Source organism: Carassius carassius, chromosome 30 (genome assembly GCF_963082965.1).
Source record: "Carassius carassius chromosome 30, fCarCar2.1, whole genome shotgun sequence".
NCBI classification, from domain to species: domain Eukaryota; kingdom Metazoa; phylum Chordata; class Actinopteri; order Cypriniformes; family Cyprinidae; genus Carassius; species Carassius carassius.
Window position 1 is genome coordinate 23,067,001 of NC_081784.1, and position 27,271 is coordinate 23,094,271.

Below are 27,271 nucleotides of genomic sequence, written 5' to 3' on the forward strand. Positions count from 1 at the left end.
CTCCAAACAAAAAGTACAAAAACTTCTGCATTCTTTCTGCAGAACCTCTAACATGTAATTAATTAACTTACTTATTCATTCATTCATTCATTCATTCATTCATTCATTCATTAGCTTTGTTCATGGTTTTGAGGACGAAAGCATTTCATTTATCCTGCATTAAGTTAGCTAGCTTTTACAAATGGACAAAATTAATTTGCACCAACATTTTGTTTGACTGGACATACAACCTTTAAAAATCACTTAATATCTAATATGTTTTAATGCTGGTATTTAAATATGTCTTGACGAAAAGATGATGGATGTTTTACAAAATAAATGAATTAGTTTTGCTTTCTAAATGTAATTAAATATTAATTTAATTTTGGTTTACTGGATGGTGGTAATGGGCATCTTAGGCCCAGAATCAAAACTTTATTTTATTATTAAGTTTATCTCAGGGCTTCAGTGTGTTTAACCTAATATGGTTCCAGAGGACGGGTGAAGCGGGTCCATCTGGACCATCAGAACTGAGTCATTTAAATGCAAATGCAGAACTTATTCCACACAAATCCTAATAAATCAGTGGTCTTTCTAGTGAAATGCAGGTTTATGCTGTGGTGTCAGCACTGATAGGTTACTGCAACGTAAACTGATTTCAACCTCACGGTCACATACTAGATGCATAAGCACCACCCATATTATTCAATAACTCAAAGGTAGTTTGTCACAAATACACTGATGGAATAAACCACCACTCAGAAAGTTGTTGCCTATTTTGTTGCAAGCATCTCGCTGTATTCTCAAATTAGAGAAAAATGACCAACCAGTCTCTTCATGTGAACATTGACAAGTGGATTGCTGAGAATGAGAGTTCATTCCTGTATGCAACAAATTAATGTGAGTTAAAACTATCTGTCATAAACAAGCAAAAGTATGCCATTAAATATTCACATTATATGCATACATAAATAAGCTTTGTTTTTACATTGTGTTTTAGGTTCTTTTATCAACTGAATATTGTGTATGTTGGTGGTCCAAATGTGAGGAAGGAGGAAGGGGAAGAGGTGAGGTGCTATTCATATACCAAATGTAAAATGCTACAAATTAACAAGACATGTTCATTTATGTTTAGCTGACTTCCTTTTTTATTTTGGTTAACTGCACTGCATTCTGGGAATCAGACCAACGAAGTGATAAGAACAGAATTATCCATTATATTCATAAAAGGTTAGTGCCTGAGACTCAGCTGCCGTGGGATTTGATCTTTCAGGAAAAGGAGAGGAAAAGGACAAGAAGGCAAAACTATTAATTAAAGATGATATTGACAGCGTAATGTTTAACTGTTTTGAAGCTCTCCACTTGTAAATTGTTGCTAAGGATGTACACCACAACCGAATGGCTTACATTACAGTACATGGACTGCAATAGTATTCCAAATACACTTTGCATTTTTTAATGGTGACAAAGTCTTTGTGAGGATGCAATTCCCTGTTGCTTCTGAGCGCACGTTTGTATTTAAGAGTCGCTCACACTTTATTGTCTTTCATGATTTTATAATGTTCGGCTACAAAAAAATCAGTGAACTGCAAGTATCATTTAGTTGCATTAAAGTTTTAGAATACCTTTCCAGCCTTATGTGTATGATTTTGACTGCATATTTGCCAAGAAAAAATTTAAAATAATCTTGGCCACTAGAGGTCAGTGCAAACCTATCCTAGTCATGGCTAAATTTGCTCTAGAGTCTAGATGTTCCACACAAGTTGAGAGTTTATTTTAAAGACACAATATGTTACATAAGTCTTATGTTAAGTGTAATTTAAGCTTTGTGAAGGTTTGACAGTAATGTTGTTAAATCAGATACAGTTCACAGGATTTAATTAAATACATTTTCTCTGGAAGAAAAAAAAAGCCCTCGTGCCCCATCTAGCATACATCTTCATTCCAAGACTATAACTGAAATCAGACTTGCAGAAAAAGAGTTTCTGACACAATAGTACTACATTTGTAATACAGGTCATGGTTTTAAGGCAGATGATTTCAAACAAAAGGAAACAAGGAAAATATGTGTTATCCACCGTTCACAGAACAATAATATTCTTCCCACTGACTTCCTGTTTCATTGCCTTTGTGTTGCAGCTCTTTTACCAGGTGAGGGGCAACATGGTTTTGAAAGTGATAGAGAATGGCAACCATAAAGACATACACATTCGAGAAGGAGAAGTAAGCAACCGTCCTCTAGATTTGTCTCAGCGTGTGCTGCCTCTGAAATACCTTATTGATGTCAAGCCATTTTAGTCTAAATAGACGTTTTATATTCTCAAAAGCCTTGTTTTGCTGCTATTCTCAGATGTTCCTGCTTCCAGCGTGGATTCCCCATTCTCCTCAGAGATATGCAGACACAGTAAGGCTGGTCGTGGAGAGGAGGAGGCTTCGCTCAGAGACAGATGGCCTCAGGTACCATGGGATATCTCTCCCAGACACATTATGCCTGCCTTTTCTCTAACCATACTCTCAAGTCAACTCCAACACGCATTAGTAATTACTTGTGACCTCAAGATCATACACTTGCCTGTTGATGTTTCTGTACCTTTACCTGGACAATAAATGCTATAAGACACAACTAGATTGTGGAATAAAAGGATAAAAATATAAAAAAGTTATTAAAAAAAAAAGGTTTCATTTCATTTCTGCTAGGTACTTTGTGGATAATAGTACAGATGTCTTGTTTGAACATTGGTTCTACTGTGAGAACCTGGGAACCCAACTTGTTCCCATCATCAAAGAGTAAGTTATAAGTGTTTCTCTTAATAAATCTACTATTCGCTTTTAACCCTCAAGTTCTGTAGAGATTTACTTTTTGTTTTATTTTTTATTTTTTTTTATATTATTACCTTTTTTTACTTAAAATTACCTTTTTTTTTACATATTCCTGTGTTGTCAAAGCTGAAATTTCAGCAAACATTTTTCCAGTCTTCATCTCACATGATCATTTAGAAGAAAATCTTTGATTACGTGTGTGTGTGGGGGGGTGTATACACACACACACACACTATGGGTGTACAGCGAAGCCAACATTTTGTAGCAATATATCAAAATGGTTTATATCTGTATCTGTATTCAGATGAAACTTAATACGGGGGTAAATGCAATTTACATGTAATTCTGTTCCCTTCATAGTTTACATATATCAAATATGCATTTTTATAAGGGTGTGCCAAAAGCTGAATACCTTATAATTACTTAAACATGTATAATGAATTCTAACGTAGTGTATAATAGCAAAAAAATAATAATTTATTAGATGCAGTCACTATAATGTAGGGGTATCTCAGTCCTGTCAATTTTGTGTGCATGCATGTATGTAAAATTAATGAATTGCATTTGTATACATCAGGTTTATGGACCCCAAACAGAATAAAACAGGAAAGCCTGATCCAGGTAAATACAGTTGTTGACTCTGATGTTGCTGTTTATTGTGATTCATGCATGATGATGAAACAAGGTTAAATGCCCTTTCATTTAACATGCCATTACTGCAGAGTGCTGTTGTTCAGGGGTCTTCCGTGTAAATGATTTTTTCTTCCCATAGTGAAAAGTACAAGTAATGTCAGCATCAGGCCTTACTCCCATGGCACCTTAAAGGCACCATTCGCCCAAAATGAAAATGTCTGTAAAATTTATTTTCTTCATCAAAACTTTAGATATTTAGCATTACATCACTTGCTCACCAATGCAGTGAATGGGTGCCGTCAGAATGAGACGTCAAACTTGAAACGTAGATTATCGTGATATTTTTGTCAGCTGTTTGGACTCTCATTCTGACGGAATGCATTCACTGCAGTGGTGTACTGCTAAACATCTCCAAATTTGATTAAACGAAAAAAAAAAAAATCATCTACATCTAGGATGGCCTGTGGGTGAGAACATTTTCAGCAAATTTTCATTTTCAGGTGAACTATTCCTTTAAGCAAGATCACCAAACCGATGTCATTATATTCCCTTGAACACCATATTAAGTGTACATTGTATGCTGTGCTTTCTTGTATCTAATAATTCTGTTCATCCAGTAACTGTTTAATTTTTGCAGCTGAACCCATCAAGCCAACCCCATACCCACTCAACACCATGAAGGTGATGGAACCGTTCTGCTGCAAAGAGTGGGTGGAAAAGCAGAAGCCTGCCCTGGCCAGTGGTCAGTCCGTGGATATGTTTGGAGCAAAGTTTGAGACTGAGGTGAGGAGAAGAAGCTTGGCTGAACCAATCAGAACTACTTCCTGCTCGAGTCAGTCAGATGAGATACTAGTCATTAATCAGAGGTCTGACTGAAAAAAAATTGACAAAAATTGACAAAAAAACAACAACAACTGAGGAGGCATTTATGTCAGTGTGAATGATATTAACTGTTTGTTAACACTATTGTTTTTGTGTGTGGGCTTCTTTAGGTATCAATGGAAATGAACACTTGATTGTATCGCTTTGTATTTTGCCCAAGACCCAGACAGGAAGAAACCCTATTGACACCCATGTACAGACAAAAACACTGGTTTAGGGCCAAATGTTTTAATGGTTTTTAATAACACCATTCTTTCTAATGCAGTTTTTATTGTAATGCTTATGTTCCCACAGTATCCACAGTATCATGTCCACAATAATCACAATATTCACACATTAGTAGACAAAACATATGCTCCATGTATTAGGCCTTAAATAATAATGATAAACTAAGCTCTTAAATATCTTTAAACACTCTATGCATGACAAAGTGCAAGTCCATACAAGTCTCCATCATAATCAGCAGTATTTCTTAATTTAATGTAATTTCTTTGCACCTAGAGTGTACATATATATATATATATATATATATATATATATATATATATATATATATATATATATATATATATATATATACCAGGTACCATCCAATTTTGGTACCTGACAACAATGTGCTGCTATCCGGTGGTCTTTTATAGAGCATAACAATAAGATCGTTTTAGGTAATGTGTGGTTAATGCTAGCTACTATATCTGGCTGCTATCAAGTGCACTTGGCCACACTGTGATAGAAATGGAGGGAAACATGTTAAATGCAGTTCACTGCCCTCAATTCATTTAAAAGCAGGGAAATACGGCACAAAAACATAGCAAACAGAAAAGGTCAACCTGTAGACCTGACCATTTATTTCAACTGTTGTTTGAGGCTGATAATTTGCTGCCTAAGGTTACAATACTAAGATACCAGAGCTGGTTTCATACCAATAGTTTTTTCCTGTAGTGGCAGTTACTATACAAATAAACAGTTTTTTTTTTCTATTATTTTTGTTTTTGTGCATTCTGCCCAAATGTTTTCCTGACATTCAAATTGGGCTTTATTTTTGCTTTTCAATCTAGTGCAACAGTGGCGTCCATTTTTTCATCACCCTTGGTTTTGGATTTTGCCCATTCAGTTTTTCCCATAGGGACTTTTAAAACGTATATTTAAAGAGTTGTAAGCAATAAACCAAAGCAACCAGCTACAAGGTGAATCACAACTTCACAAGAGAGAGACAATCCTGTGAAGTCCTGAAAATGATTTAATTCTAGATAAATATGAGACATTATTTTAAGAATGTTTATTGGCTATTAGAAACAACATATTTTGTAACAACATATATTTGCTTATTTCAATATATGTATAATACATACAAAAATGTAAGTAGTTTGAGAGTGTAGGTAGTTTCTTACACAGTGTTTCACAGGAGTGGGTTGGTTTGCTTGTTTCAGTTCTCTGAATGGTGGAGATTTCTTTGAAGAATCATGGGCAGTATTCACGCCGTTCACACAGAAACTGTTTTTTTCATTCCAATGCACTACTTTTCAATTTGTTTTCTATGTAAACGTGCTAGACGGATGTGTATGATCACTGTGCTCTGCGTCTACTTGCAGTGTTGCGCACATGTCCACCATGTTTAGAAGTCTCTGTGTCAAGTTAAAATAATTTTAACGTTTACATACAGCGCACATCAATGTCAATTCCACAACAGTGGACCAATCAGAAGACCCCAGAGGCAGGGCAAGCTTTGTGAGCTTTTGCTTACAGTAGCAAGTTGGCATCGCAACTGTTTTATTTGACAGCAACATAGCGGAGGGAGCATTATGTGCTATGTTTTTTTTTTTTTTACATTACTGAGTGCTGTGTCTCATGTTTTTAAAGGCAAATACGTATTCTGTGTGAACAGCCCCTTAAACAGGAATATAAAAAAAAAAAAAATAAACATCAAAGGAATAATGAAGATTGCTGGCTTCAACAAAAGATTATTTAACTGATTAACAACCTTGTACATCACAGTTAGTCTGTCTTTACAAGTAAATACATTATCATTAAAAATCAAATTTTCTATGGAGAAAAGGAATTTTTTTTTTTTTTTCTGAAACCTGACTGTTGGACTCTGTTAGCATCGTAGCATTTATCAGGCTTACTTAACACTCTATCCCAATACAAAGTCAAAGATTTTTTAACATGTTCTGTTAAGCAGTTTATTGTTTTCTGTTTATATTGACTACTTATCTAGCCGTATCTTCAAAGTGTTCCTGATAACGTGTTTTTCAGCGATAAGTGCCGCCAATGCCCAAGGAACGGCATATTCAAGCGTCACCAGACCTATGAAGTTATACCTGAACTCTGAATAGTCCCAAGGACAGGCCCCGAACAGCCTGAGCAGAAACCCCCAGCTAAACTCCCACAGATAGATGAAGAGAGTGTAGACAGTCAGCCTGACTGGTAGGAGGCAGTGTTTCTGCTGCAGCCTCACACTTAGACCCTCCATGAAGAAGATGGCAGAGCTGTAAATAAGCAGCGCCCAAAGGCTTGTGTGGCCCGCGAGTCTGTGGTCACGGGTGTAGTACCAATCCCAGGCTGCTGTGAACGCCACCTCACAGAGGCACCCATGCAGGGCGTAAATGTACAGTCGGGCGAGAGGTGAGAGGGGTGTGTTCTGCCCAGAGATGTCAGTGGTGGCACCTGTATCTGCAAAAACAGAAGAAGGTTTTGTTAGCATAAGTTTTCATTCTTGCCTTTAGACGGTTTTTTCCTTCTTGCTTTTTTTTTTTTTTTTTTTGATTCTACTTTGTATGATTAACTTCAAGTAAATGTTTGATTTGATAAGGGTTTGGAGGATGTGCAAAACCATCTTTATTAGCTGTATGTAAAAGACATATTAGTGACGCACACTAGATCTGTAATCTTACTTACTATTTAAGCACAATCAATATTAAACAATGCTAATTTCCCTTACACTGTAACACACACTCAATTTCAAAACTTACTGCAGCCTAGGCAGCATTTTAAGACATCCTATCTGTGCTCTCAACACTAAAAAGTAAGTTTTAGATAATTAGTTTTGGCTAGGGAACCTTTAGGAACCTGCAATTTTTATTATTATTATTATTAATTAATAAGTATGCTGATTTTGAAAATCACATGTATTTCGATATATTAATTATTACAAATTAATTATAAAACAAATAATAATAATCATAATAATAATAACCAATTAAATATAGCTTCAAAACATACAAGCAAATATAAAGGGGAACATAGAAACATTAAAAATGCATTAAGTATCTGAGAGTGCTTTTAAGTATCTGAATGTTTTCCACACAAGAACATTTTTTTCTTTTTCTTAGCATTATTGCTGTTTATTTATGACTAATGATGGTCCAATAGACTGCATTTGAAAGCAGATGTCTGTCAGTAAATACATTTAGTGTATACATGTTTTACTGCATTCCAAACAGGTTAAAAATAATTCCTGTGCAGAGGATCTGGAAGGGCAAACACTGAATTACTGGCAGATGCAACTGCACATTGCCAAGTAAAGCATTTCTCACGGCCATATTCTGTGCAATAAAGCCCATGAATGCCCTTGTATTGCTTCAACCATGAAACCTTATGCAAATGTATCTACTTGTTTGATGCTTTTGTGTGTGTTTGTTCTGCAAGCAGAATACAGCTGCCTCTAGCCAAGCTCAAAATCGATTCTGAATTGTCAAAGAGAGAATAACATTGCATCTGAGATTCAGCATTTTCTCCCACTCTTAGTTTTGGCCATATTATAAATCAGCACTGTATGTACTGTATATTTAAAGTGAAGACAAGCCCATAATGCACTGTGAAATGAAGTGAGAAAATGTCAATTATAATAAATTTAATACTGAAAACAATTAATAAAAAAAAATTCAATCTAATTAAAAGTGTAATATTTGTTCATTCCATGCATTTCTAGTATTATTTTAAGCGTAACAACATGCTAATTTAAAAATGTGCCAAGTGCAATGCTTTTCTTGTAGAATGCAGAGTTTATGAGAAAATTTACATATTTAAAACTGCAATATATGAATTAAACTATTAATTAACAAGTATGCCAATTCAGCTTTCCGGGTTACTTCCTTGATTTGTTACAGTTACGGTCAACTGCATGTAAGTTGATGATACCAAGAGCTCACTAGACTACGAGTGATTTTTGCTTCAGTTCACTTAAATTCTCTTTAAAGAAAAAATAATAATAATAATAATTGCCTTGATGTACTTTTGTATTCTATTGTTTTTAAATGCTATTTCTGCCAACCTTTTCATCGAACGCATTTACATAAATCAGTCATCTAGAATCAGCCATCATCTTAATGTTATAAATTAAACTCTAAGATCAACTGCTCACCGTAGTTGAGGAGCAAAAAACACTTGTTAAGAGGAAAGCTTTTCTGATATGAAGTAAACTTAAAGAGTTAAACTATTGTGCACATAATGAGATACAGTACGATGCACACAAATAAGTAATTCTCAGCTGCAGATACATCTGATCATCAAAATGTCACAGGGAAGGCAGATAAAAATCTTTCAGCTTTCATTCTGAGTATGATGCTTGAAAGAAACAAAAGTAGTTTATGTGTCAGTGTGCCTTCTGATGTTATGTTAGCTTCACGTCCTTGCTGAAAAAAAACCCTTTCATTTAATGATCCAAAAAAAAAAACCTTCCCCAAACCATTTTGAAATCATAGAAACAGATTGACCAAACCAACCACATTAAGACCTGATCACAATGGAGAGTCAAAACGTTCTTGATATTTACACATGTAAGAGGATACTCTTAAAGATGATGAGTATGACCATCAAGCTCAGACGTCCTGTCAGTGGATGTAAAGAAACATGAACGATGTGCCTGAGCGACTGAAATATAAAATCTTTGCTTGTTCTTCACATTTCACAATGGACTGTTTTGTGAATTACACTAAACATGTATCCAGGTTTTCAAAACATGTTTTATTGAAAGATATGGCAGTGCCAAGTAACCAGCTTTTAACACTGTCATTATCATTGTTTGAGTGTTGCTTATGAAACCAGTACATAGTGAAACAAGAAATATTTGCTTGAGTTTAATATTTTTATTATGTGAGTTATATATATACATGGTTGTCTACCTACTGTATATAGAGAGAGAAAGAGAGCGAGAGAGAGAGAGAGAGACTTTTGGAGAATTTTTTTACTGTCATCGATTTTTAGGAAATTTGTCAATAGTAGTATGTGCGTAGATATTTGGTTAAGATTATGTTGCTTTGCGTGGTTTCAATTTCTTCTGCCTCGGGATCTGACTCGGGCTCAAACATATACCGATCTATCACAGTATAATATCTAAAATAGAAGTAACAACCCTTTTTTCTTTTTACTGATATACAGAAGCATTATGGCTACATGAACAAATTTGGCTATTTCTGACCAGTCTTTAAAAAATCAAACAGAACATACTTAAGTATTTATATATTGTATAAATTGCCTCTTTGATTAATCGCTTTCTTCCTCTTTTGTAAGTTGCCTCTGCTAAATGCATAAATGCAATGATATGCACTAAGCTAAACAAAAAATAAAGCATTTACTTTTTTTTTCATGTTATTTGCATTGCACTTAATTTCACACTTAGTGAACCTTAGGCTATTCAATGGTATTTTACTTCCAACTAACCCAGTGATATTTCTAGATGGGTCTATCTATATTAAAATGTGTCAAACTTATTATGTGGATGTCTTGAGTGGGACCTAGGCCCAGTTAAATTTAAAACCTTATTCTGCCATCAGAAGTTATTAATAATCATCCATTCGGTTTTCAGCCATAAATACATGATTCCGACTATACACAACAACAACAACAACCACAACAAAAATATTTGTTTATTGCAAACAATAAACCACCTTAAACTCACCATCACTCTTAGGACCCTGCCTTCTCATCAGTACATTTCTAGACACCATCTCCAGTTCGTCAGCACAGCACACAACACCTTATGAGTCTATACCATTTCCTGATACTGCCCAAGTTCTCTAGTCCTGAGAGCACAATGGCTAAATATTAAGCCAGCGCTATCAGTGACATCCCCACTTGGGCTGTACAGAAATAAAGAGTCTAAAGGGCGGGGACCCTAAGCATACTACCTCTCATATGGGATTAAGTGATGTAAACAGATAGACTGGCATTAGAATGACTGGGGAAACTGTGATAGGCCTGCTCATCAATGTTCATTTTAGCAAATGTTTTGCAAAGATGTTACCACTCATGGAGAAGAGATTCTGTGGCTTTAAGCAGATCTAGTAGTTGTTAAAACCATACAATGTTTGCATACACAGTCAAAATGAAAACTGTGGTCAAATAAAGCCATCCCATAAGTTGCCTGGATTCCTCGTAACATGCTTTCAGTGATGATGCTTTAGAAGGCAGCTTCCTATAAGCTGTACACAGCAAGTCAGCTCACTATGTTTTGGAAAAGAGCCGTAGATGACTCAATTTAAACAATTCTGTGAGCTGGACTAATGACACAAGATGCTTTAACCTAAAATAAGAGGAAGTCAAGCACATCACTATAAATAGCTCTAGTTCATGCACAGGAAGCACTTTCCTCCAGGACACACAAAAGCAGTCATGGCACCATTACTATATCTCTCATGTTTGCTTTTCTCTGCTGTGTAATAAAAAAGTCAAATGACTGATTAGTAGGGAACAGAGTCCACTGCAAATTTGTACACACACACAAACACACACACATAGATTTGCTCATAAAGTAATTATTTAGCATGTACACTTTCTGAAAAGTGTAAGTAACCACAGCCATGCCTTCCACCAGTGTAAAGAATATAAAGACCACTGATCTATAATAGAGAACTGGAATGTTCATGCCATCATAAAAGTAAAGCCACTGGGCCACCATATTTGTATTTCCTAGTATTCCCTTACATTCAATTGAATTAATAGGAAGTTGTAAGATTTTAATGAGAAAACATCACTTAATGAGTTGTTTTTTATATCTGAATTATCTCTGCATACTTAACACAAACATCCTAGGCGTGTACATTATTATTTGTATAATGTCTGTAAGTTAATAAAATGTTTCAACAAACACTCATATACATTACAGTATCAGATGAACATGACAAACATCCTACAGATGAGATCGTCACCATATATATTACAAATGACAAAGTGCTCAATTTGAAATCTGAATTCTGATTTATGCTATAATTTGCCTCGAACAGGTATTCCCTGTTTATGCGATTTTGCTATAGGATTTTAATTCGTACAGTTGGCTAACTGCAAATGTTTAATCAATGACTGGTTAATGATTAGTTAACAACATTCATTTTGAAGCAGTTACTGATTTAAAGTTGGTTAAATTAATAATTAATTCAACATACATGCATAACATTTTACTCCTATGGAAACTGCAATGCTAATAAAATTCCATAGAATTTGAGCGATCTTGAAGAATTTGAAAGAGATGTTGCACAACCAGGAAATAAAAAACATGCATCATAACTTATTTAGAGAAATAACACAGACTGCATAGACTTAAAGGCATGAAGCTTTATTGCAAAAATGATGCAAGGCAAGCTTTTTTTTTTCAATAGAGCAATATAGTATTGGCTAGGACTTAACTTTCCCATTTGACATACATAGGCAGAGGAAGATCAAGAGACAAGCTCTGGGTGGTCATTGCTCTCAAACAAAAACACTGAACTTAAGCTGAGACAAGTTTCTTTATCTGCTTACATCTTCAATGAGATTTTATCAGAAAATTAGTCAGCAGTCAACTTTGTTAAGTCAAAACAATATCTGATGAATAAAATATTTTAATTGTTACAAATTTTAAGTGTTAAATGTACTTATACATTTTTAAAGATAGAGCTTGGAAACCTATTCTACTCTACTATTCAATGGGTTGTATGTATTTAGGTTATGTACCAAGTTTTTCGAGGGAAGCACAGTTCCTCATTCTCTTGAAGAGTTTGGCTTTAAATGCTTTGCTTAGAAATACTAGTTGGAATAAAACAGAGGGATTTTATGATTAGAACATGCCTTTTAAATTATAAAGATTTATGCCAATTGCCATATTTTCATGCAACCAGTTTGTGAAACTGTTGCAATAGTTTGTCCTCTAAAACATTGTTGCATAGCAGCAAGGGTGCTTGCTTAAACGGGGCAATGTGAAGACATTTGAGGATGTGCCACAATTGAGTAAGACTTCACATCATGTGACTCATTATTACAGAGGAAGCTTGCTTTAAGACAACGTATGAGTAGTTGTTTTGCTCAGACCATACCTTGTTTCACACTGAAGATTGTTTCACTCAAGAAATAATCATCTAAATAGTGAGTTGCCAACTCTGGTAAGTCATGAGAAACTTTTCTTACAGAAATATTTTATTTAGATTTAGAGCTACACTATTTAATTGTAAGCTGTAGCTCATGATAACAGGACTGTATTTGCAAGTGTTAAATAACCACTGTGAAGTTGGTCTTGCAAGTTAATGCTACAGGTTGGGTGACTATGAGACAGTTATGTTAAACAGCAAAATCACTCACTGTTAAACTGCAAGGAGAAAAACAACCCTTGCCTTGTTTGGATCCAAAAAGGACAAAACATTCCCTTTAATTGCAGCATGATAGAATAAAAAACATATTTATTTGTGACCGGAAATGTTTTTGATAAAAGTGCTAATTTCAGAATAATTTAATTAAGCATGCAGATGTCAAGGAATCTGATTGTTTAAACAATGCATAAGAACCATTATTACACCTTTACACAGCATGATTTCAATTTCAAAATTCTCAGTAGAAATAAGTTTGTTTTGGTTTCTGTGAATATTTGCGTACTATACTGGGGTATCCACATTTTAAGTTTCATTACTTTGGAACCCCATAAATCATTACGATATGGGTCAGTATTAGTAAATATTTATCAGATTACCACTGGATCTTATCCTTTAATGTATCAATTCTGAACTTATAAAATAGGAAAGGAAAATATAAATAATAAAAAAACTATAAATGTTCCTAATATGGTCATAATTTACTCAACCTCAAGTTGATTCAGAGGGTTAAAATGCCTGCTTGTTTTGGTGAATTATTCACACTTGCAGATGCTCATGCAACAGCACTTCAGCATCTACTAGCTTATGAAACCATTGTTCCTATAAAAACAGTTGCTTTAGCATTTTACACTACACTGGAAGACAGGCTTCCTTGTATACCGCAACACTGTTGCAACAAAATTTTACTTCTTCCAACTTATAGGGGTGTGGGGAGTGTAGCTACATGAGTTAATTTATTTTTATCCAATTAGAAATTATGTCGCTGAAGTTAAATCTATGCTATACATGAAGACCACCTTCCGGAAGTGACATCACAGTGGTATTTCTGTTGTAGAGCTGTGTTAATGCAAAACTCTGAACTCCATTTTCAGAAACAACGCAGTAGCTCTGATTTTGGACTACCATGACACTCAATGACACTACACATCACTGTGGTACTTCAATTCAGGACCTGGTGGCATCCGTCCTTCCTCCTATACTCATCATTGAGCTGTTACTCGGCGTGCCTGGCAATGTCATGGCACTGTTAGTCTTCAGCAGAACCCTTAGGACATGGAAGGCCAACGTCATGTTCCTCTTCAACCTGGTTTTGTCTGACTTTCTGCTTCTTGTGAGCCTACCTTTCCGCATCGACAACTTCATGCGTAGGGAGAGTTGGATATTTGGAGACGCCTGGTGTCGTATCAACTTATTCATGCTGTCAGTCAACCGTTCGGCTAGCATTGCCTTCATGACTGCCGTGGCTGTAGATCGCTACTTTAAAGTGGCCCATCCGCATCACAAAATTAATTACATAAGCTCAAAACAAGCAGCCGGGGTTACCTGCTTCATCTGGGCTGCTGTGATATCTCTGAAGATCCCTTTGCTGGCCGAGAAACTTCTGACCATAGAAAACAACACCTATCTGTGTAGGAGCTTCAGTAACTATCAGAACGCATCACCAGGTCTCCGCTTGCACTATGCTGTGTTTGTGTTAGAGTTTTTTCTGCCACTATTACTCCTGAGCTTTTGCTCTGTGAGAATTGCATGTATCCTACGTACACGCCAGATGGACAAGAAAAAGAAAGGGAAAAGGGCTATTCGGACTGTCCGGGTGATCGTTGGGATTTTTGTCTTCTGCTTCTTTCCTGGCATCGCCACAGGATTGACAGCACTCTATTTGAAAAGCCTTGGAGATGAGTACTGTAAGGCTTACATGTTCACCGGTCAGTTGTTTTCTACGTCCATAGCATTCACTTACCTAAACAGTGCTCTGGACCCACTCATCTACTGCTTCTCCAGCTCTGTCTTCCGCAATTATCTGAAAAGCGCTGTTAACCGAATTGGAATCATTGAGCTAACGGTGAGCCGACGAAGCAGTACGCACAGCGGATGTGACTGAGAGTGGATTGGGGATTGATAAGCATTGGCGTGTTTACATACTGCTCAATATATATATATATATGTATATATGTATGTATGTATGTATATATGTATGTATGTATGTATATATATATATATATATATATATTTGCATATGCATTTTTTGTACATATATGTTTATACTGATGCATAACATATAGAGACCTTATGGTAGCACTTTATTTTACAGTCCTGTTCCCCATGTACATACTATGTACTTATTATAGTAATTACAATAACTATGTAATAACTAGGTACTAACCCTGAACCTACCCCTAAACCTAACCCTACCCCATGTAGTTACCTTGTATTACTAGAACTTTCTTAGATAAATACACTGTAAGTACACTATAAGTACATGTAAGTACACGTACTGTAAAATAAAGTGCAACTGACCGTATATAATACATAATGTAATATACACTATTTGCCTAAATGTAATTAATGTAATTATTAATGACAAATGCAAAATAAATGTCAAAAAAATTGATTTTTATTTATTATTATCTAAATATAGAGTTGACTGACTGAATGAATGAATGAGTCAGTCAGTCAATCAGCAGAACAGCTGTTAACTGAATAAATTCTAGCTGGACAAATTCACATATGTTGGATTACTGGCTGAATATTGGAAAAGCTCAAGGTGTAACAATAAACCTCATGGCTATTTCCCCATAATTATGTCCCTTGAGCTTTGCAATCTAAACAAACAAAGATTTTACCTTGTTATTAATGATATTAATTAGAAATATCAATATCAAGTAGCATACTAACAACAACTGACATTTTCTTGTTGTTTATGCATAATTCATATTCTGTAAGTGTGTTTACTAATGGTCACATAACAGCTGGAGCTGCAACAGCAATAATCTGTTGTCAATACCTGTATTGCTGCATTTACACAAATGCAGATGAAATTTGGCTCCAATCATCTTGACATAACTGGAACAGAAAGCTAGAGTGGAAGCAGAAGAGAGTCTCTTAACTGTCAGTGGGGAAGATTGCACTTCAAAGGCTCCCACGCATTCTCAAGCAGGCAGGTTGCACTTCTATCCCCAGTTATAACCCTGAAAAGCTACTTGGTTTTGTGAAAACCACAAGGGTTGAGTTATTTTTGGAAAATATCAGTAATATTCATGCCTACAGAAACTGACTTTCTCTCAATATTGGATCAATACAAACATAATGTTATATGTTATTGAAAGCATGATTTTATGACTACTGTGATTAAATAGTATTTGTTTTAATATCTTTGTCATCTTATATCATCCTCATGTAATTCCAAACCTTTCTTCCATGGATTTTTTAAATAATGTTGGTAAACAAACTGTTTTGAAGACCACTGACTTCCATTTTATGGAGAGAAAAGAAAATATGTCCCATATCTTCTTTTAGGTTAACCAGAAGAAATCAGTATATGGAAAAAAAGTGCTGGAACAACATGAGGGTGATTAAATTAAAACCGAATTTTCATGTTTGAGTTCAATCCTTTAACTACTTCCTCTTATTTAGCTCTTGGTTGTGGTCTAAATGAAATTACAAAGGCGCAATATCTTACAAACATATATTGTGATAACATCTTGGTGAAACACAATAGCATCCTTTAACTTCCTGTATTTGTGCCTCAAAGAAAGTTCCTCAAACCAAAAGGTTTACTCTTGGCTTAAATTGCTGCCAAATGGCTTCTTGTTATACCTTCAGTCTTGAACTAAGTCGACCACAACCCTTCCTGAAGGATTTCCACTTGACAAGGTCTACACCATACACTGGAATGAACTCTCCACATCCTCAAGACACATGTTTGCAACATTTACATATAATACGAATTATATTTTAAAATTATAATTATATTTAATCCAGTGGGGGAACCTTCTCAACTGCCAACAGTGTGCACCATCCACCTGGAAGATGTGACAACAGCCATAATACCTAGCACATGTGGAGAGGAAAGTGAGTTATTTAGTCAATTCAAAGATGGAGATTATTAGGAGCATAATGGGCAACTTCTCACTGTGTTCTCACAGTGAAGTGCATCCATTGCTATATTGGGCCATTGGGACCCACAAAGGGTGAGTACCTAATGTTGGCCTTACTATCTCCTGACTAAAAACTAGCCTACCTACTAGTGTTGTCAAAAGACCCAGTACTTCGGTACCAAGTCGGTACTAAAAAAAATGAAAATGTCACGGTACCAGGTTTCTGTAAGTACCGGTAGTACCGAGGACCCGTTCAAACCCGGTTCTGGATGCATACAGCACTATGATTTCCGCCAAGCAGAAAACGAGGACGGAATCTCAAAATCCAGTCATGAAAATGAAACTTACATTTTTAATATGGACAGTCATGGAATTTGTCAAAGTTAGCATAAATTTATCAAATCAAATCTCCATATGGACCAGTATCTGTAAATGTTAAGCTGCAAAAGTTGTTTGAAATATGAATCCGTGTTCTGCGCGTCTCTGTGTGAATTAATAAATGGCAGAGACGTGCGGGTTTGTTTACTACATAGACTGAAGCGCATGACGCTTGCAGTAATTTCAGCATCTGAGCTTCAGAGTTCTCTCTCCATCAAGCGATCTGAACTGTTCAGTTCATCTCAATGGACGCACAGCGCACCTGTATTTGATGCTCTGTAAACTCTGTGTGAAGGCACATGACTCACCGTCGCTTTACTGATAGCGCTGTTTCTCACACATGCAAAGAGAGAGAGAGCGAGAGTCTTACCACGCTGAATCGACACGCTATATGTAAACTATTCTTTGTTGTCTTCTCCTGTCAAAATAATGGAGTTCATTTAGAATTATTCATATTCATTTTCGAACAAGCAGAAGACATACCGGTTTCTGCGGTAGTGGGCGGAGCTAATGGGCAAATGGCAATTTCATTGGCTGGCGCTGATCTATTTCAGCAAATCAATTTGACCGAACGCAGACAACGTGATTAATATTCATGAACCCAGCAGCTCATCAATTCATAGCGCATTGTATATACATTAGTATGATAGTAGAATTAGTAGTAGTATTATCTTTTAATAATAATAAATATGATCTATTACTATTTTTTTAACAGAAACCCTCAATTACCAAAAATATCTTAAGCATCACCACCAGTCTTAAGTTCAGTTAAAATGACAAATATGCATTCATTAGGCCTAAAAGTTAATTTTTACATAAAGGCATTGTGCTAGAAATATTACTATTATTTAGTAAAATGTATGTGATACGGCTACTACTGTTGAAAAAATTTATAAAACTTTATTTTTTAAAGAAATAAATTAATTACAAAATATTTCTTCCATGTTTTAATTTTAATAGCAAATCCCCTTTATTTACCAAAAATAAAATGTGTTTACATTTCATAAATTAAAAGACAAATTAAATTTGGGTGAAACTTGTTTACTGTTTTCATAATTATATTACTTGTAAAAAACTTTAAACACAATTGTAAATAAGTATAAAGAATGGCATTGGTTTTATTTTTAGTGCTAAAAAGTTTTTTTTTTTAATTAGCATATTTTTGTGTTTTGCTTTGGTACCGAAATTGGTACAGAGAACCGTGGATTTTCACTGGTATCGGTACCGAATACTGAAATTTTGGTACCGTGACAACACTACTACCTACTGAAAAGTCCAGCTTAGCACTGGCCCATGTTGATTTAGAGTGGTTTACTTTCTAATGGAGGTTTGCTATTCCAGGCCCTTTTCACAATAGCCGCTCTTCCACTGTCAGGCCAGTGCGAGCCAGGGCTTAAAACGGGCCTGGCGGGGCTAATAGCCTCGGACCTATAGCATAAGGCCAAAAAAGCACTGTGTTTCCACCATCGGGCCAGAAGCTCTGCTGTGCTTCACTAAAACCCGCCCTTTACACGCCTCTCAGGAATGACGTCACACAACCCCATCATTTCACAAACAAAGAGAAGTTATCAAAAAACGAAGACGAAATAAGTCACTGGAACTAGCACAATCAGAATACGAACATTGTTTGCATGCTTTGTTAAATATTTTAATCCAATATCATCAATGTTTTACTAATAAGTTATACATTGACCATAATGAATTAATTTATCAGGATTGAAAATAAGTCAAACAGAAATAAAATGTTATGAACAGTCTGCTATTCAGTCAAGTCAGTTTCTGTTTATTTGAAGTCACAATAGCCTATGTAGCATCATCACATTCAGAAAGAATGATCATTTATATATTTTTATAAAAGCTCCCGAACAAAAACATATCTAGGTTACGCATGTAACCATGGTTCCTCAAGGGAACGAGATGCTGCATCGAAAACGCTACAGGGAACGTGTTTAGCGTGAGTGACACGCTAAACACATCTGAATATCGTGTGTAATCTGTCTCATGGAAGAGTGTGACATCACAGGCGGGGTGATGTAAGTGACCAGGAAGCTATAAAAGCACATGCCGTGCAGCTGGCATCAGCTTCGAGTACCAGCAAGCACCGGCAGGGGGGCCGGGGGTATGGCATCTAGACGCAGCATCTCGTTCCCTCGAGGAACCATGGTTACATGCATAGCCTAGAGACGTTCCTCTTCAGGAACTCGAGCTGCCCACGCTGCCAGACTACCAAATCCCTGCCTAGTGTGTATCCGAAGACCACAGCTTAGGGCGAGAGAACAGAAGCGTCTGGAGTAACTGGCATATCTAGGCCATAAAACCTTGCGAATGTGGAGGGCGTGGACCACCCCGCAGCGTTGCAGATGTCCAGCATGGACGCACCTGCTGAAAAGGCCTTGGAGGCCGCCATACCCCGTGCGGAGTGAGCCTTGGCTCCCAACAGCGGGGGAAGACCAGAGGACTCATAGGTGGCGTTGATAGCCTCGACTATCCAATGGCTAAAAATCTGCTTAGATGCAGGATAGCCCCTTTTGGGGGGACCGTAGCACACTAGCAATTGGTCTGATTTTCTCCACAGGGCAGATCTGTGGACGTATGTGTCCAGCGCTCGAGCTGGATACATACAATTAGCTCTTTCTGGTCAGGACTCCCGGAAGGGAGGAGCACAAAAGGCCTGCAGTACTATTAGTTGTGGTGTGACAGAGGGAACTTTAGGAACACAACCCACTTGAGGGTAAAGAAGTGCTTTGGCCATGCTGGGTGCAAAGTGAAATGAGTAGGGGCCACTGAGAGGGCCTGAAGAGCTCCAACTCTCCTCAGAGAGGTAATAGCCAACAGGTCAGATGTCTATCTGATATATCTTGTATAGGCTAAAATGGAGCTTTACAGAGCCTCTAACACCACAACCAAGTCCCAGGGGGGAACATGGGACCATACTGGAGGCATCAGGCTCAGCGCAGTGGAGGAAACGTATCAGTAGGGGGTGTCTTCCTACTGATTGCCCACCGAGAGGGACATGGTAGGCCTTTAAGGTGGAGTGGGTCAACCCTGCAGAGAACCTGGTTTGTAGAAACTCCAGAACTGTACCCGACTGGGCAGTTAGCTGGGTCAAGCTGGCGGTCTCTGCACCATGAGGTGAAGAGTTTCCACCTCAGGGCATACAGTTCCCTCATTGAGGGAGCTCTGGACTGGAGGATGGTCTCAACAACTCCATTCCCTGGGCCTCGGCCCCTGTCTCGACAGTATGTCTACTCCAACATTCAACCTCCCAGGAATACACACTGCTCTGAGTCAGAGGAGTTTATCCTGGGACCACAGGAGGATCTGGACCTGCAGTCTCTGAAACTGTTTGACAGTAAGTGACTGGCCTTCGTTGACTCTCTTGACTGATGTAAGGATCGACTCAATATGAGCAGGAGACCGACGTGCCTGCATTGTGGTCGAATCCCACACTATTCCTAGATAGGTGGTGAGCAAGAACAACATCTCGATGTCGAACCGCCATGTGCTCTGATTGAGCTAGAATCAACCAATCGTTGATATAATTTAATATGCGAGGTGAGAGTGCAAGGCCGAACGGAAGTACTCGATATCGGTACGCTTCACCCCCGAAAGCGAACCTCAGAAACTTCCGGTGTTGTGGAAGGATGGAGAAATAGAAGTATGCTTCTATGAGATCTGTCATGACAAACCAGTCCTCGGACCTGATTAGTGATACAAGATGCTTTATAATGAGCATTTTGAACTGCAGTCTCATAACTGATTGATTTAAATTATGTTGATCTATGATCGGACACAACCCCCCCCCCCCCCCCCCCCCATCCTTCTTTGGAACTTGTGAAATACCATCTGTTAAGACCTGGATCCCTGTCTTGAGGAGGGACCACCTCAGTGGCCTCCTTCCCTAATAGGGTATTCACTTCTTGTTCCGTAACCAAAGCCTGCTGGGTCCAACAAACGTCGGAATAACCCCGATGAATTTCGGCGGTAAGAGTCAAACTGAATGCGATAGCCATATTGCCATATGCAGGACCCATTGAGATACATTTGGCAGTCGTTCAAATGCTGCTAAATAATGTACTAAGGGAATCAGTCACTCGAGACTGACCTGTGGTGTAACTGAGACAGCTACATCGGTGCTTGAAGTAGAACACCATTCCCAGCAGCTGACCTAACTGTTTTAGAGACCCCCGAAGGGGTAGCGAGCCTCTCAGCACCGCTACGCTCACGGGCAGAAGAAACTGAGAGCAGCGCTCGGTGGAAACTGCTGCGCCCTGGAGTTCTGGCAGGGTTGGCAGATCGATTTCCCGAGGGCACTGAGGAGAGACAGGCACCGTGTAATGCTTGTAAACCCCACTCTACCCCAGTAGGGGCCGTCCTCTGCAGTTGTGACCGACATGTGTCAGGACTTCTTAGCCGAGGACCTCCCAGCCTGAAGTACAGCCCTCAGATCCGGCTTAGGCTGGAAAACCCTGGCCCAGAGCTGCTCTGATTCTGTGCCTCCCTATACGAGGAGCCGGTACACTGAGAGGGCTTCTCCCGCCCAGCAGCCCCTCCAGTATATATAACTTCTCAAAGTGAGTTAATATGTCATTATATTCCTCAATTTAATGCAATAAAACAATCAGATGAGTAAACACGGTCTGGCTTATGATACAATTCATATCGAAAGTGATAAATCTGACGTCTCACAGTTAGGTAAACACTAAATTTAGTCCCCCAGAATTAAATGGAGCCAAACAAGCAGACAAGTAAACACGGTCTGGCTTGTGATACAATTCATATATAACTTCTCATAGTTAGATAAATACTGAATTTAATTCCTCAGAATTAAATGCAGCTAACCAATCAGACAAGTAAACATGGTCTGGTTTGGTAAGATTCACATCAAAACTGAAAATGATGTAAAACATGCCTCGGCAGCACTCAAGCCGCTTAAGTCACACAAACAGTATTAATCTTCTCGAAGATAAATAGCTGCAGCTGCGAGTTCACCGTCAGAGGAGGAAGGAACTGCAGCTCGGGCTTCCGAACCCAGAGATCTCGTCTTAGCTTTGCTTTGACTATTGCTTACTCTTTGAGGAGTTTATAGTGACAAACAACAATAAGACCGACAAGACAGAATAAAATGAACACACAGAGCGCTTGCTGAAAGATGCGAACCTGATGCCAGCTGCGCGGCATGTGCTTTTATAGCTTCCTGGTCGCTTACGTCACCCCGCCCCGTGACGTCACTCTCTTCCATGAGACAGATTTACACATGATATTCAGAGTCGCTCATGCTAAATGCGTTCCCCGTAGCGTTTTTGACGCAACTCAAGTTCCTGAAGAGGAACCATTATTATATTTTTATGACATAGGCTACGCGGAGCTAAACTTTTTAGACCATACTTATGTGAGATAAAATGTTGCTAAATAAATACACGATTGTGATAGAGAATAAGAAGCTGACGTCTGATTTCTCCAGTAGTCATATTTACCATGTTTACTATGGTAATGTTAATGCCTAGCGTGCATAGTCTTTTGCACTGCTTATAAATATTTCTGCATTGTATGGTGATTATAATCCACATCGGATCAAGTTATTTCAGACACTCGCTGCTGACTGAAAATGAGTTTTGAGCTCAACTTATTTTTTAAAAGTTTTTAATGCTGGTGTTGTAGCAGTTAGCTTTATGAAATGATCCGCGGTGCTGACGCTCTCCAGACGCGGAGAAACTCTGCCTTTGTTCATAATCACTTTTCTAGCCCCAGCTGGCCTGCTTTGGCCCAAGGTTTTCGTCAGGCCAAAAAACCCTGGCCGTAGGCCCCCGAGGAAGCACTGACGAGGCACGGAAGTGACAGTGGAAACGCGACTGGCCCTTGCACGCACTAGCATGCGCGCTTTTGGCCTAACAGTGGAAACGCGGCTAATGACGCCATTTAACTTCCACCTTTCTGTAAAGTATATGTACTTCCATTTTAAAGTTAAGGTTAATAATGTTTGCAGACTTCTGGTAAAGTTATTGAACATTTCCAAGTTATCAGTCTGTAACTGCTTGTGATGGATTAGAAAGTAGATTGCTAGTGGCAACATTACAGTTGTATGACAACAATGATGTAATGTCATTATTTCTACAGTAATTTCCTGCTCATAAGTTTAGTGCCAACAATGTTAGAAGTATATTTATGCTATTTATTCAATATATTTGCACTTGTAGTGGGTTTCCTATTTTGGATTTGAGATCTACTTATATGTGTCATTGCACTTGTGATTTATGCAATTGTAAGCAATTGGCACAACCAACACCAATGTCATGGGCTCGATTCAAAGGTAATGCATAAACTGACAAAATGTATACCTTGAATGCAATGTAATGCAGTTGCTTTGAATAAAACTGTCTGCCAGATGCAGGCTCCCTTAAATGAGAAAGCATTTATTTACACTTTGCCTCAGTTTCAGATGATTAATATCAAAGAGTTAATATCTAAAAATCCAGGCATACTATAATAACACATTTTCTATGACCTTTCCACTGACACAGAATGTTTTAGTGTCAACAAACCCACATAAAGATTTAATTTGCATTCAGCTAGCTAGATTCATTATGAAAATGCTAAAAAAATAAAAATAAAATCCTATTCAGTTTCCTTATAGAACTTTGATGATTAGTAAGCTAATGTAATAAGTTTGTAAACAGCAGTTTGACCTAAAACATAATTCAAAATTCAAAATTAAAAAAAAAAAAAAAAAAATATATATATATATATATATATATATATATATATGGTATTCATAAAAATATAAATACCATACCACACCTTAAAATAAATGTGTGAATGTTTTAAGGATAGGTGGTGAGTATATGGTTATCAGGAAGTTTTAATGATATGGGTCATATTTTTGTTTACAGTATGATACCATTAAATTATATTCTTTGAATATTCTCAATTAGGAAACACTACACATGCAGTAAAATAAAAATGATATGCAGCCACATCTAAATGATTTAAACATCACAATTCAAACTGAGCTATCAATTTCTCAAATAATTACCAAGTCCCAAACATAGGACATTGGTGTGATGGTGCCACAATGAACATTCTGGACTGGCTTAACCAGCAAGATTTTCTTGGTTAATAAGCATCACTAGCTAAGTTTTGCTGCAGAAAAGCAAATCTATTCTGGTCCGCCAGCAAGACAAGCACCAAACCAGCACTAACCAGCATAATCATTCTGGACCAGAATGGGAATTCATAAACTACATTTTACCAATTCCAAACCACATTAATCTTAATAACAATTTTTTATTTTATATGCAATCATCTATAAGTGATTCAGATGTGCATACGTATAAGTTACTTTTCTTTTACAGATAAAATTGGCAGGATAAAAAATAAAATAAAAAATAAAAACATTGAAAAATAAAAATGCCCAAGCAGCACGATGCATTACTGTAGAAATGGCAAAATTAAGGCCACTGGACAAGAAATGCTCATTTTGGAAGCAGAAAAAAAGACCTTAAAAATTAAGGTGAATAAGTATGTATTAAACAAAGAATTAAACCATAAGGAAACCCTTTAGTCTCCAGTTCAGAGATTCTCAGAGATTTCCTAAGGCAAGGGATCCTAAAACATGACCACATTTCGTAAGAAACACATGCTGAAGTGATGTAAAATTCATGAATGGATCAATAGGATGAGAGTGTCTTTTGAGAGACCAGCATTACATTCTCGTACCATTGTTTGAAGTATTCATCTTCCAGAATCTGGCAGTAAGTTCTGGGAGCTCATTTTGTGTCCTTCTCCTACCCTGAAAGGTTTGTCTAGCTCATTGTTAGTATAACAGCTCACACTATGATTACCTTGTCACCTTGCTTTTGTCTGACTTGAACTGGTGCTGGTACCTCAAGAGTTACTCTCTGTCCATAAAACTTTTATTTAACCCTCTGGCTATGTTCGGGTCAATTTGAGCTGGAGAAGATTTTCTTTCTCCCGAAAATACTAGTTAATGGTATCGCATTGGACTCAAACTTACTGACCATGTTTACATAGGGTATAAGTACTTTACAGAATTTTTTGTGGGTCTTATTTCACCTTGTCACTCTTGTGGTGTTCTCAGTCAAAAATGACCGGCCTACAATCAATTCCTAATAAACCTCTCATTATGTTATATAATCACCAAATATTGGATTCAATCTTTTAGTCAACTTGTTTTCTTTAATTTAAGAGTGGTTTTATGTTTCTATTTGGATCTGGTTTATCGTAGACTTTATTTTTTTGAGTGAAAGAAAGCATTACTTATGAATAATTTACACAATATGAGATAAAAAAAAAGAAAGAAAGAAAATTTGCATTATTTATCACACTAGTGTGCTTTAATGTTTTAATCGGGAAGTTTGCTTGAAAATGCTTTTATAAAAAAAAACAAAAAGAAAAACACAAAGTCACACTTGTGGTGTTCCACAGCCATTGAGAAGAATGAAAGTAGAAACAACTAGTGTTCAGGAGAATGTTAATTATGCTCACATTTGTACATACATGTGCGTTGCAAACATAAAGGCCTTGCATGTGTGTATGCATACTCACACTACCACACACACACACATACACATTCATGTATTCCCACTATTGCAAGTATTACATGCTCTCTATTTTCATCCAACCCAAAATGGCATCTAATCATTTAATCAATCTGACATTATAACTCTCTCATGTGAATACACACATGCACAGGTCCAAGACCAGGTCCAAAGTTGACAAAAATATTGAATCCGATATCTGGTGATAATATAACATATTGAGAGATTTATAAGCAATTTTTTTTGGAGGCAGGTCAGTTTTGACTGGGAACACCACGAGTGTTACATGAATCCGAACACAACCAGAAGGTTAAATCAGTCTTCATGTATTTCACAATACTTCAGCTTGTGATTCAGCCCTAATTAACAATTAAATATCACTAATAAGTGATTATATACAAAATCAACAACAGTTATTAAGATTAATGTGGTTTGGAACAGGTACAATGTGCTAGGGAAAAAATATGTTCAGAATATTTGCTTGCTAATAATTAAGCACACTCTGTAAACTCAGGTTGCCTGTATAATAACATTTCACTTCATGTGCACTGTTCGTTTTACCACATCTCAGGTAAAAATAAATAAATAAATAAACCTTTAAAGACTAGTCAGTTACATTATAACATAATTTTACTAGATTCAGACAGCATTTAATCTCACAAGGGCTTATGTAAATGAATCCAGACAGAACCTTATGCCCGTCTCTTTAGCATATGTCTGATTTGATAATAAAAGCTGACACAGATGTCAGGCTCACACTAGGTCAGACTAATAAATCCTGATATGTAACTTTTGTGCATGTAAATTTTAAAGTCCAGGTAATAGGGTCATGAAGTGAAGTTTTGAAGACTTTAAAGGCTGTATTGGTAATTGCTCTGCCATTTTTAGCATAAGCGTTTGTTTCCTGCTGAATGTATGTGAAGGTGAACATGCCAGAAACAGGCAATTCTGTTTCTGTCCTCACCACAATGTCAGTGTTTGCTTGTTAATAACAGATATCTTGACTGTCTAATTTGCCATGCTCTCCCAGACAGTTTGGGAAGTGATAAGTGGTTCCTCATTGAGGTGTGTTAACGGGGATTGGCCTAGGGACGACATCTTCCCTTTGCTCTGGACAAAGCAGATTACTGCTACACTCAATTCTCTCCTCTAATTGTGGCCACAGCACCAGTGTAAATAACCTCAAGATCAAATCCATACACTCTCCAATTTGTGATGCATTGTCCTACTATCAGACTCAGACGGAGCCAGTAGAATCTTGTCAGTTCACAACTTGGGACACAGCCAGACCTGGCAACAAAAACACTGAGGCATATGAAACTGTCAGAGCAGCTCTGAACCTGAACACCAGGGCCATGATACAATGTCTGTTTATGGTTTGTCAAGTTAAATGACAGAAGCAGAGATAGAAGCCTAGAAATAGAGACCTATTGCATAAGCATGCATATCAGAACAATAAAGTAAATCATCTGTCGCACACACATAGATGGATAGATACCTGCCAGTGCTGTTTCTAAACTCTTGTGTACGTTGGCATCCTGCATTAACCAGACAAAGCATGAATGTCATCAAACTGCTGATATCC

The 27,271-nt window shown here is 37.2% G+C and overlaps 2 protein-coding genes and 1 pseudogene across 2 annotated transcripts; 2 read left to right on the plus strand and 1 right to left on the minus strand.

Annotated features, from left to right (window-relative positions):
* Positions 1-797: 797 nt before the first annotated feature.
* Positions 798-4,448, plus strand: LOC132110350 (3-hydroxyanthranilate 3,4-dioxygenase-like; annotated as a pseudogene).
* A 1,666-nt stretch (positions 4,449-6,114) lies between these two features.
* On the minus strand, positions 6,115-10,338 carry LOC132111196 (transmembrane protein 229B-like). Its single transcript, XM_059518352.1, has 2 exons — positions 10,214-10,338; positions 6,115-6,987 (listed from the first exon to the last, which is right to left on the minus strand). Exons 1-2 carry the CDS (start codon positions 10,260-10,262, stop codon positions 6,521-6,523), a joined length of 516 nt encoding a protein of 171 aa, XP_059374335.1. The 5' UTR covers positions 10,263-10,338; the 3' UTR covers positions 6,115-6,520.
* Positions 10,339-12,515: 2,177 nt separating this feature from the next.
* Positions 12,516-14,793, plus strand: LOC132111197 (hydroxycarboxylic acid receptor 2-like). The gene is made up of 2 exons (XM_059518353.1): positions 12,516-12,668; positions 13,745-14,793. Exon 2 carries the CDS (start codon positions 13,777-13,779, stop codon positions 14,752-14,754), a length of 978 nt encoding a protein of 325 aa, XP_059374336.1. The 5' UTR covers positions 12,516-12,668; positions 13,745-13,776; the 3' UTR covers positions 14,755-14,793.
* The last annotated feature ends 12,478 nt before the right edge of the window (positions 14,794-27,271 follow it).